This window comes from Ctenopharyngodon idella, chromosome 4 (assembly GCF_019924925.1).
Source record: "Ctenopharyngodon idella isolate HZGC_01 chromosome 4, HZGC01, whole genome shotgun sequence".
NCBI lineage: Eukaryota > Metazoa > Chordata > Actinopteri > Cypriniformes > Xenocyprididae > Ctenopharyngodon > Ctenopharyngodon idella.
The window spans coordinates 4315317-4328381 of NC_067223.1; the positions used below are offsets into that span (position 1 = coordinate 4315317).

Here is a 13065-nt window from a genome sequence, read left to right on the forward strand (position 1 = left end):
ACATAAAAGATGGGCCACCATATTTCCACTGGTCTTTATTTATTTATTTTTATTTAATTTATATCATTTTGGAGTTGTGTTTTTGAACACAACAACATGTTGAACAGTATGTTTAATTAGTGCTGTGTGTGTTTCCTCTTATAGTAATGGCTGTGTTTGTAGTTCGTATCTTATGTGTAATATATTTGAGACTCTTGGAATTTCCTTAATGATCATTATACATTTCTATGAGATTATGAAACTAAAACTTATTCAGGGTTTTCATGTGACTTTTATGTCATGGAATGTGGATAGTCAGGCGGTATGTTCAGTCACTTGAATCAGTATTCCCCAGTTGAGTTGTACAGGTATATTTCCCTGTAATGAGACTAAAATTGAAGATCTTTATAGGATATTTGAGGATTTATTCCCCAGTTGACCTCACTCACGTCGCTTACTTTATTTTCTACTCATCTACCTCGCTAAAACTCAATTATCTGCAGTGGTCTGAAAGACGTGAGGAACCTCCAATTCCAGGCTGGTGGGCTGCAGCTGAATATCTGGCACAGACCCAGAGAAAGGTCTAGAGAATCAGTCAAGGCTCATCTCTTGTTCTCCTGGATCCGTGACACGCTGTCAGTTACCATAGAAAATAATTTCGCCTCGTCCCTCAGTTTGTAAAAACAAACAGAATTGTGTTTACACTAATGCTCTTTCAATAGAGGTCTATGAGGCAAGACACTGCACAGGATAAACATTAAAGGGGTCATGAACTGAATTTTTTTGTTGTTTAAAATTTTAGAATGTTCTCTGAGGTCCACTTGTGCGTTTTGTTTTAAAACGCACAAGTTTTGCTACGGTTACTCCTGTCGTTTACGCTACGCTGGCGCTTCCGACCCTTGAAAACGGAGACTTTCAAAAATGCTGCAGACACCGGTTTAGTTTGAGAACGTACCAAATGTACCAAAACGGAGACTTTTGAAAACGATGGCGTGGCTGCCTACATTCGCTCTGCGTATCTTTGACGACATGGAGGCTGAACGCCAATCTTTGCTAGCTTTGTTGTCATTTTTAGCAGCCATTGTGCAGTTAAACTCAGCATATTTTTAATACTGCAGCTGCCTACATGCGCAAGAGGCAGCTGTTTACACTTGTACGCACATGCCCAGTGTGCTTGAACAGTCATGTGACATGCGTTTTTGGCCGTGTAGTGTAGACGGGGATCGTTTCTGAAACGCTGTGGAAACGCCAGTGTAGACGAGGATCGTTTTCATTTTAAAACACCATTTTAAAACAAAAACGCACTAGTGTGAATGGGGCCATAATGTTAGCAAGATTTTTACATCAAAAAATCCTAATTTAGAAGTAATAGTCTATTTTCTATCGTGTTTTGTAGCGATACTGTCGAAACTGAGTATTTTAATCTTTTAATCTTGTGAAATGTGTTGCCTCATAGACTTACATTGTAAAAGCATTGCTGTCAAAATTATTTTCTGTGGTAAATGACAGCATGAACATTCCTGTAAAGGAACATTGAGGCTCAATGCATTGATAACACTTGTGGCGTAATGTTGATCACCACAATAATAATTAGACTTGTCCCTTGTTTTTGTTAAAAAAAGTGAGACACTTATAATGGAAGTAAATGGGGGCCGATCTGTAAATGTTAAAATACTCACTGCTTCAATACTATAGACATAAACGAATGCATGTTAATATGATTTTACTATCAAGTGTACTTTCAGTTACTTACATTTTCTGTGTAAAGTCAAATCCGTTTTACAACTTTGTTGAAATGACAATGTACAACCAAAAATCCTATAAGTTCATAACTAAACTAATACATACGTTTTTACAGAAGAATTAATGAAAGTGTTTTTAACAAATTAAACTTTACATTTTCACAGATTTTTGTTGTTGTTGTTGTTGTTGTCTTGTTGTAATTATGCCACAAATGTTGTTAACGGAGCTTAACTTGTACTGAACCTGGAATATGTATTTAATCTACTTCATCTGCACTGGCAAGTCCTGATTGTGACATCAAATGTCTTCCTTGTGAAGCATGTGAAGATGACTAAGAATACATTCACTGTACAGTTGGTGTGAGTTTTGTATTGTGCAAGATGACTGTTATTGTTTATGACTAATACCACATGGTCACCCCCAGAAGATCATAATAGCGTCTTGACACATCAAGAAACTTCTCAATGTATCGACAACAGACTTGCTTTGTTAAAATTTCAGTTAACTTACAATGTTGTTTTTGTGTCTTAATACTTGACATTATGTGAGTACATCTGGTACTTTTTAGCGTGTGATTGAAATCATTCCTGTTCAACCATGCTGACAATAGTTTAACATACCAATTGAGGAACATTTGAGATATTTGGGGACACAAAGTTATTCCTAGTGCCACTAACTCAAATTAAATGAGCTGACCTAGGATGCGTTTCTCAAAAACATAATTAGGTCGCAAGTTCTATTAAATTGTGTTGGTAACGACGGAACTTGCGAACACAGTTGGCTTTGGAAAATGTACCCCTGACCGGTTAAAATATGGGTAGCACACAGAACAATTGGAATGACCCATTTTGTCGCCACTCACCCATCTCAGCAGATGGCACCACACAGATGGCATGGTTATGGTCCACTTCTATAGGACAGACAGGGGAAGTTACGGCCAGGCCCGTGCTTTGTAATGATTACAAGGGTGTTGGAAGTCACAATGACCAGAAGTTGCAATGATCAATAAGGACAATGAACTATAAAAAGCTAACGGTTACATTCTGATGGGAATAAATTTGATGTTGAAACTGAGTAGTTAAACAGAGGGTTTTCACCATTTTTAATCAATTAATACTCCTGCAATGAGACAAATTATTAAAGGTACAGATATTCCCTCAAAATATATTTTATTATTATAAAAAACTGCATATATAATTATAATAGAATCACAAAAATACTGTTTCAAATGAATTATATCATGTGACACTGCAGGACAAGCAACATTTATCTTGTGATTGGTCAGTGTCCAACACTATGCAGCGATACAAATAATCTCATGCTTTGTTATTATTTTATTTTTCATATTAAAAATGGCATACAGTCGCCTTAACATGTATTTAGGATTATATAACAAAATATCAAGCCAAGAGGCATTTATTTTAACGGAGTGCCTATTTACACTAAGTGCAAATAGCATCCCTAGTTGGCAAACGCTGTTTACACTAGCTCCGCCCACCAATGCCTGGTTGGACCACTCAAGTTTTGAAACAGATGTGTGGAATTCAATGTCTTTGGTGGCGCTGCAGTAGCGAGTGAGGCTTGCAGACCTTCCTTTTAACGCGATCGACGTGGGTTCGAATCTGCCTTTTGCCGAACTCACATTTATTTTTAACAAAAATGAAAATAATGCTCTAAAAGTTAAAATAAACTGCAAACAAGCATTTAATAATATCAAAAGAGTTTTTTGAGTAGGGTTAAGGGAAGGTGTAGGGAGGGTTTTTATTCTCCCATTGAGGCAGCATCCATTTAATAATTTTAATAAATATAATCATTTACACTCTATGATATTATTGCATCCTGTTATTGTACAAAAATACTGAGGTGCAAATAGTATCTGCCAATATAAAGTATAGATAGCATCTAATTACTATTTACTCTTATTGCAAAGAACTGATACTTTTACATGGTGTAAATAGAATTTATCGCTATTTTCACTTTGTGTAAATAGCATCTATCACCTTATTTTAAAGAAGTATAGCATACAACACTTTTCAAGCAAACAATGGTTTGATGTTTGTTTTTTTATTATAATTATTGTTTATTAGGTATTTATTTCTATTGCAATGATGTTCATTCCATTTAAGTGTACTTTTTTTTTTTTTTTTTTGTCCTTGTAAGTATTAGTAATTTTAATGCAGCAGAGCTCAGCTATATGAAGTCTTGTTTCCAGAATTGACGTCAGCAATTCCATTAATATCAGTTATGGTTCCATTTACAACAAGGCAGAAATATAAGGAATATGAAAAACTCACCAGAAGTAACAGCAGATTTCTGTAAGCATATAACTTTTGATTGTAATCAAAATTAATCCTGTGTGATGTTCAGTTGAAGTTGAAATTGAAATGATCTGAATTGAAATGCAGAACTCATCTCAGGGCACAGGAAAATGTCTGTCATTCTGATGTATCATGGACCGCAAAATCATTATTTCTAGTTTAAATAATGGAATACGTGGGTTAAAGGTATCACAAATATGGTCAAATTGACAATGAACTAGTTCCAAATTTGTAATAATTTTACATTTTCTTTTCACTGCTGGATCCATTAAGGAATTAATCAGTTCAAAGACACTATCGTCACTAAAGGTGTGACTTCAATATCTCCTAAAAGGGCCCTTTTAGACACATTAGGGAATCATTCCACTGAAGCAAACATATCAGACAGCTTTTTAGAAAAGACCTTGACTGATAAGACAGCAAACTAAATTTAATTCTCAAAGTGGGAGTAACTCTCCACTTATCTGCTCCTATACAAAATGCATTTTAGGTATGCTAAGTGGAACTTACTTAAAAGGGAAGTGAAGTTTGTGCTGGAGCCAGAGCCAAAGCCAAAGCATTGAGTGACAGATGAGTGTTTGTGCTGTGAGTTTCCCCAAAGCACACTGAAATATTCTAAAAATGCATTAGCAGGATCTCAGCCTGTACATCAGGTTATTTATAGACCAGGCGCCTTATTGTTTCCCCTACAGATTTCTCCCAATTATCTCTGTCAGTGTGTACAGAAAAGAACAAACTAAGAAAGATCTTAAATGAAAAGCTATTTTCTATGGCTCTGTGGGCTTAATGAGTAATTCAGCCATAAAATCTCTAAGTAAACCTTCAGAGAACTAAAACATTCACCAGCTGTTTTCAAAGAATTCAAGGACAAAACCCCTCACTTTCCTCAGTGGTGTGATGTATAGGTTTGGATTGTATATAAGGTTTGGAGTAAATAGTGACTCAGCAATACTTACTTATCAAGTCATTTTCTGCAAAGCTACTTGAAAATTCCAGTCATTAGGGGTTGAAATAAACATACGTGCTCCTGGCTTTAAACAACAAATTCCTTACTTACTTTAGTCTTGAGTTCTCTTGAATGTGTCCTGTGGAGAGTACCTAAATCCTGATGGAATATATAAAAGAATGTCTATGGGACTTTCCACAGTTAGGTCACAAAATAGGGCCTTTTCATGAAGTATAGGTAAGACTTTTTTTAATGTTTAAAGTCTCTTATGCTCACCAAAGCTGCCTTTATTTGATGATAAATACAGTAAAACTCTATAAGAATAGAATTCTTATAAATGTCTTTACTGTCTTTACTATTTTGATTATTTAATGCATCCTTGCTGAACAAAAGCAATTTTCTTAAAAAAAAAAAAAAAAAAAAAAAAAGCATACTGACCTCAAACTTTTGAATGGTATTGTAATCCCTAAAAAAATAAACAAGACAATAGCCTACATGTAGCTTACACAACATGCCAGCCTCAAAACATTTCAGAAGAATGTGGAATATTTTGTTTTTATGTCTTTAGTATCACATAATGCATTCATTTCAAACATCAGTATCCACTCAGTGGCAATTTTAGACAATCTGATGAATAAGTACGTGTCGAAAATGAAGACATGCCAGTTTCTGGACCATTTGATGGCATGATAGACAGGCTACATGCAGAGATGAATCTATGTGCCCCTCTGTTATCCAAGACATTGAGTTCCTTCATCTCTGAGAGTCTTCAGGTCACAAACACTCCAGCTCTGTAGAACAGTGACTCATGCTCTCTCGGGACCTGTGTGGGAGAACAGGCCATATTCCTCACAAAATACAAACCATCATTAGATACAGAACAATGTCTGTCTTCTGTCTTTAAAAGTGCAATGTACTGCTGAAGCATTTCCAGCAAAACTAACCCTAAATTATGCAAAGTAGAAGAATAATAATAATAGTGCAAAGCAGGGGAAGATGGGGGAAGATGCCCCCTTTAATAACAATGTGCATTTACTTTAAAATTGTAACATATTTAGATATAAGTTTAGCATGTGCAGGATGATGCTGCTGCATTATCCAATGTGATATTAAGGGAGATAAAGACATTTTTTTGCTAAATTACATAATTACATGTCATAGCACTACTGGGGTTAGAAGATGGCAAGAAGCCCCGCAGGTAAAATTATATATATACAGTGCCAAACTGTGTGCTCACAGTTTGTGAACCCCACGCAGAATCTGTGAAAATGTGAAAAATTTTAACAAAATAAAAGAGATAATACAAAATGCATGTTATTTTTTATTTAGTACTGTCCTGAGTAAGATATTTTACATAAAAGATGTTTACATATAATTCACAAGACAAAAAAAATAGCTGAATTTATTAAAATGACCCCATTCAAAAGTTTGTGAACCATTGATTCCTAATACTGTGTGTGGTTACCTGGATGATCTATGACTGTTCTTTTGTTTTGTGATGGTTGTTCATGAGTCCCTTGTTTGTTCTGAGCAGTTAAACTGAGCTCTGTTCTTCAGAAAAATCCTCCAGGTCCTGCAGATTCTTCAGATTTCAAGGATTTTTTGCATATTTGAACCCAACAAGACAATGACCCTAAGCACACAGCTAAAATAACGAAGGAGTGGCTTCACAACTCCGTGACTGTTCTTGAATGGCCCAGCCAGAGCCCTGACTTAAACCCAATTGAGCATCTCTGGAGAGACCTAAAAATGGCTGTCCACCAACGTTTACCATCCAACCTGACAGAACTGGAGAGGATCCCCAAATCCAGGTGTGAAAAACTTGTTGCATCTTTCCCAAAAAGACTGATGGCTGTATTAGATCAAAAGGGTGCTTCTACTAAATACTGAGCAAAGGGTCTGAATACTTAGGACCATGTGATATTTCAGTTTTTCTTTTTTAATAAATCTGCAAAAATGTCAACAATTCTGTGTTTTTCTGTCAATATGGGGTGCTGTGTGTACATTAATGAGGAAAAAAAATGAACTTAAATGATTTTAGCAAATGGCTGCAATATAACAGAGTAAAAAATTTAAGGGGGTCTGAATACTTTCTGTACCCACTGTATATAAATATATAAATATATATATATATAAATATATAAATATATATATATATATATATATATATATATATACAGTGCTCAGCGTAAATGAGTGAACACAAAAACAATCTCAATGAACACAAAAACAGTTTCTAAAATGCTGACAAGACTAAGTTTAATATAACATCTGTTTAACTTATAATATGAAAGTAAGGTTAATATTATAACTTAGATTACACATTTTTCAGTTTTACTCAAATTAGGGTGATGCAAAAATGAGTACACCCCACAACAAAAACTACTACATCTAGTACTTTGTATGTCCTCCATGATTTTTAATGACAGCACCAAGTCTTCTAGGCATGGAATGAACAAGTTGGCGACATTTTGCAACATCTATCTTTTTCCATTCTTCAAGATTATTTTTGCATCACTCAAATTAGGGTGATGCAAAAATGAGTACACCCCACTGGAAGTCTCTGGAGCAAAGCAAAATTTTAGACTACATATGTCTACTTTAACAAGAATTCAACCACAGGTGAGTCTAATTATTCATTACACAGGTGTCCAGCAGACAGTTGACTATAAAAGGGTGTTAAAACCCCTTCCCATTTCATGCTGTCAGCAATGGCACCACGTGGAAGAGAAATGTCACAAGACCTGAGAAAGAAAATAATTTCTTTACACCAGAAAGGTGAAGGCTACAAGAAGATCAGCAAAGCTTTACTTATCAGTCAGAATACTGTAGCAAAAGTGGTACAAAAATTTTAAAAAGATGGAACTGCAACCATCTCACAGAGACGTCCAGGTCGTCCACGGAAGTTAACACCTCGACAGGAGCGTCTTCTGATGAGAAGGGTTGAAGAAAGTCAGCATGCAAGTTCACTGCAGTTATCCAAAGAAGTAGAAAGCCAAACTGGGGTGACTATTTCCCGTGACACAATATGGCGTACACTGCAGAGGAATGGCATGCATGGGTGCCGTCCACGAAAGAAGCCTCTTCTAAAGCCCAGGCACAAAAAAGCCCGCCTAGAGTTTGCCAGGGCCCATGCTGACAAAGATAAAGACTACTGGGACTCTGGAGTGATGAGACCAAGATAAATGTTTTTGGAACTGATGGCTTCAAAACTGTATGGTGTCACAAAGGTGAGGAATACAAAGAAAAATGCATGGTGCCTACAGTGAAACATGGTGGTGGCAGTGTCCTTATGTGGGGCTGCATGAGTGCTGCTGGTGTCAGGGAGCTGCATTTCATTGATGGCATCATGAATTCACAGATGTACTGCTCTATACTGAAAGAGAAGATGCTACCATCACTCCATGCCTTTGGTCATCGTGCACTTTTCCAACATGACAATGGTCCTAAACACACATCTAAGGCCACTGTTGGATTTCTGAAGAAGAACAGGGTGAAAGTGATTCAGTGGCTCCTGATCTGAACCCAATCGAACACCTATGGGGAAGAGACAAGTTGAGCATCACTCTCTATCCAGCATCCAGTCTCTAAAAGAGGTCATTCTTGAAGAATGGAAAAAGATAGATGTTGCAAAATGTCGCCAACTTGTTCATTCCATGCCTAGAAGACTTGGTGCTGTCATTAAAAATCATGGAGGCCATACAAAGTACTAGATGTAGTAGTTTTTGTTGTGGGGTGTACTCATTTTTGCATCACCCTAATTTGAGTAAAACTGAAAAATGTGTAATCTAAGTTATATTATTAACCTTACTTTCATATTATAAGTTAAACAGATGTTATATTAAACTTAGTCTTGTCAACATTTTAGAAACAGTTTTTGTGTTCATTGAGATATTGTTTAAAATGTTATTTTTCAAAGGGGGTGTACTCATTTATGCTGAGCACTGTATGTATGTATGTGTGTGTGTGTATATATATATATATATATATATATATATAATGTAAAAGACTAAATCAACTATTTTATTCAAAATTGTTTTGTCAATTTTGGATAATTGAATAACTGATGACAGACAACGCAGAATCCCAGTAAAACTGATTCATATGAAAGGGAATTTTATTCTATTAATTATATACAGGTATATGGATATTTGCATATTTAATTGCCCATATTTTAACTGAAGATATGTCATAATAATAACATTATGAATTCAAACTGAATTATTTTAGCATAGGTTTAATGAAAAGTGAAGATGCCTGAAATGTACATGTAATTTGGAATTATTTAATAATAACCGCATTAATTACAATAAGTATTAAATAAAAAAATTCTGAGGGGATAATCTTACCCCAAAAGTCTAATTTTATCTTTTCACTTCAAAAATAAATACTAGAACTTTTACTCCACGAATTTAAACACAATAATGTCTCCACAAATCCCTCATTAACAAATATTCAACATAATACAGTGTCAAAGATCACTATTTTCCAGAGACACAAAATTATATGTTAACCTCAAAACTGACTAAATTAAACAAATGTTGATATTCAGATTAAATGAGAAAATTAAAAAAGCATAGGCATTCATCCAAAAGTGTTGACATTAGATTTTGTGTCTACTATTGTCAAGAGAGAGAAAAAATAAGGTGGGGCCATCTTATTCTACTAGTTTAATATGTTTATTTAATTATTAAGTACATTTAAAATATGAAAATTAATGCTAAATGTGCCAATAGTAACGACAAGTCTCTTTCACTGCCATTCGGCTATTTCCGTTCATTTTCGTAACTGCTCGGAAACTCTTCGGAAGAGGGGCAGGACTCTGCGCTGGAGTGCGCCTGTAACTAATCCAGTTCATTCCACCGATCAGTTCACCTGAACTCCTGACGAATGTTCATGCGCGCGCAGGTGAGCTTTACCGTATACTTCCTTTCGAGACAGCACTTACTTGACAGTTTTTGAATGTTTTAAAGTGAGTTAATCACAGTTTCGGTCAACTTTAAAAGCAGACTTTGTGATTATTTTAAAACAATCTCCAAAAACTTCTGAGGAATGTGGCGGATCTGAACAGCAATATTTGTATACTGTCTGTGTTTACAAAGTGATTTGGGTCGCACGAGACATTCTTAAAAGGAAATCATGGCAACGGGAGGATTTAAATCTAATAGCGCAACGGACTTTCTGGAGGAATGGAAAGCAAAGCGCGAGAAGATGAGAGCAAAGATGCTTGGAGATATCGCCGCCGCCACCGGGAGAAGCACTGAATTAAACAACAACGGCAGCTCGGTCAACTGCGTCTCCTCTTCGCCCTCCTATCCGGTGGCCCGGTCCTCCTCTTTATCCGCTTTGAAGCGGCCGGAGGACGAGCCGAAGACACCTGAGCCGCCCGGGGGAAACTTAAAGAAGACGCCGGAGAAAGTGAGTGGAGTCCCGCAGGCGGAGAGCTCGAGCCCCGCTGGTGTGGATGATAGCGATAAGGAGAGTCCCACACACAGCAAGAGCAAAGAGAAGAAGGGCTCAGGACCCAGCGCCAGAAAGGGCAAAGGGCAGATCGAGAAAAGGAAGTTAAGAGAGAAGAGGAGATCAACAGGTGTTGTCAGCATACCGTCCAATGAGGTGAGTTCACTTGTTTAAATTTTAAAGTTAATCATTTCATCCAGGTAACGTTAGCAGCAGTAATATGTTATCAGAGAGTATGCTTCCAAAAAACACACGATAATGACACTTATACTGAGTTGGCTTTATTTCAACCACATTTATTTATGTAGACAGCATGTAAATTAAGTATAAAAACCTAATATTACCATTGGCACCATGTTATAAAACCATGTTGGAGTTGCAGCCAACTAGACCGTATCCTAAATATGTTTTGTAACTAAAGTAGACAAGCATGTTTTTACCATGGTACCTTAGTACAAAAAAGGTAGCAATACCATGGTACCTTTGTGAAAGTGATCTTTTGGTTCATTTTTTTACGAAGTTGTAACCACATTTATTCGTGTAGCCAGCTTTTTAGCTAATTAATTATAAAAAATAAAAAAAAACATGGTATTACCATGGTATCAGTTCCATAAAACCAGGGTAATGGCTACTTGGTCATGATACTTTGACGTATAACATGATATTGAAAGATTGCCATATTATATGTTATTTATGTACTTTAAAGAATGCCATGGTATTACTACCATGCTAGTTTCCAAATAAACCCCATGGTATTATCAATGGCACCATGTCAAAAAACAAAAGTGGTAAAAGTACCACCATACCATGGTACTTTTGTGTAAATTATCTGTTGGCCCATATACTGAGTTGCAACCATATTTATATATATATATATATAGTATCCTAAATTTGTTTTGTAGCTAAATTGGAAAAGCACTTTTTACCATTGTACAAAAAAGTGGCAATAGCATGGTACTTTTTTGTAAGTGATCTGTTGGTTAATTTTAACATTTAAAAAAAAAAAAAAAAAAAAAAAAAAAAAAAGTGACAGTATCCTAAATATGTTAAAATAGACAAGCACATGTTTTCCATGGTACCACTGTACAAAATTCCCTTGGTACTATGTGTTGGCGTTATTGCAACTACATTTGCTATGTAGAGCCATGCCATGACTAGAAAACTTGGAGTTAACTGTTCTATCATTCCCCAAAAACACATGACACCTCTTTTGTAAGTGATCTGTTGGTCCATCTGTACAAAACTGGCATTTTTGCAACCACATTTCCTTATATAGACACAACTCAGCCAAATTATCTTAAGTACAAAAAGCTGTAATCTAAAAATCATTTGTTAAATGTCACTCCATCGCTTAGCTCGAATGCCTTCCTTATGTAATGTATGTGAAATATCAGTTCAATACATGTTCTCCGATAAAGCAACACTCACATAAATCAAGACTAGAGTCTGATGACTAACAGATTATACATATTTTCTCCATTTCATGATTTATAATGACTGGGTTGCAGAATAACATGGTACGGCTGTTCCTCTAGTTTAAGACACTTCATCAGCTGATCAGTTCACCATAACAGTTGGCCTCCATAACATGCCAACTGTCTCATAAGTTACCACTGCTATCTCTCCCCTTTCAACCCATCACATTCCCCCACATAAGCAAAGGGAGGCTTGTTAGCGCAGTATGCCATTGGCGATACATACTAGAGCTGTGAATGTCTGCATACCACCCAGCTCCACTGCCCTGTGGATAGTTACTGTTGGAGGCTGACCAGTATGTCTGCTTTGGCTGAAGACATCCTGTCATTAGCCTCTTGCACTGTGCCAAGTTAAAGTAGTTTGGGAAGTGGGTGCAGGCCAAGACTTAATGTTAGGGTGTCTTTGCAAGTATACACACTCATGCACCATGGTCTCGCCAGGGTTGTTACTGCAAGAATGCTTGTGGGGCTGGGTAAATTATTTATCGTTTTGACACTTTCTTTTTGCTCTGTCTGGGGTTGAAGTGAGCATAAGCGAGGGAACATGCATGCAGTTTGAGCGCTCTATCTAGTGTGTAAGTGTGAAGACAGTTAATAGCTATGACAAGCTGTCTAAACACATTCAGCCAGGGTCCCATCACCTGAAACTATTATTTATGCCTGGTATGGTGTCCGACCATATGTCTCACACCTCTTGGACATTTCAAGCATGTCCAGTGTCTGCTCAGTTTTGTGAATATGCACTTACTATCCTTCCCTGAAAAGCTTTGAGAAAAGATAAGCAGACATTGGGATTTTCTGGAGGTTGTTTCCCTGTACTTCCTGCCGTGGCTTCAGATTTATAGGGCTCATTGTTCGACCGTGTGCGTTTAGCAGCTTGCTGTGAGTTATCGGTCTCTTGTGGAGCCTCCCACCTCTCTCCCCGAAATCTAAAGTTTGTTTCCCACTGTCATTGTTATGGGGGGCCGTTAACCTCTATAAAGGCTGCCTGGAAGTCCAGCTCCAAGTAATTCATGCACTGTAAAACTCTATAAATTCAGAATATTCAAAAGAAAACATTACCTCAAAACATTTAAGTAAACTAATTCATTTTTTTAAGTTTGCAGAACTTAAAATTTTTGTGACAAGTGGGGCAGGCCGAGAG

General features: G+C 36.6%; 2 protein-coding genes across 2 annotated transcripts in view; both read left to right on the plus strand.

Annotated features, from left to right (window-relative positions):
- The window catches only part of LOC127510966 (fish-egg lectin-like), a 736337-nt gene that overhangs the window by 49156 nt on the left and 674116 nt on the right, over window positions 1-13065 (plus strand). The window lies entirely within an intron of this gene.
- pawr (PRKC, apoptosis, WT1, regulator) overlaps window positions 9755-13065 on the plus strand; it is a 73687-nt gene continuing 70376 nt past the window's right edge. Inside the window, exons 1-2 of the mRNA XM_051891165.1 lie at window positions 9755-9894; window positions 10089-10602. Of these exons, the coding sequence (XP_051747125.1) occupies window positions 10126-10602 (477 nt within the window). The 5' untranslated portion in view covers window positions 9755-9894; window positions 10089-10125. The remainder of the gene's footprint in view (window positions 9895-10088; window positions 10603-13065) is intronic.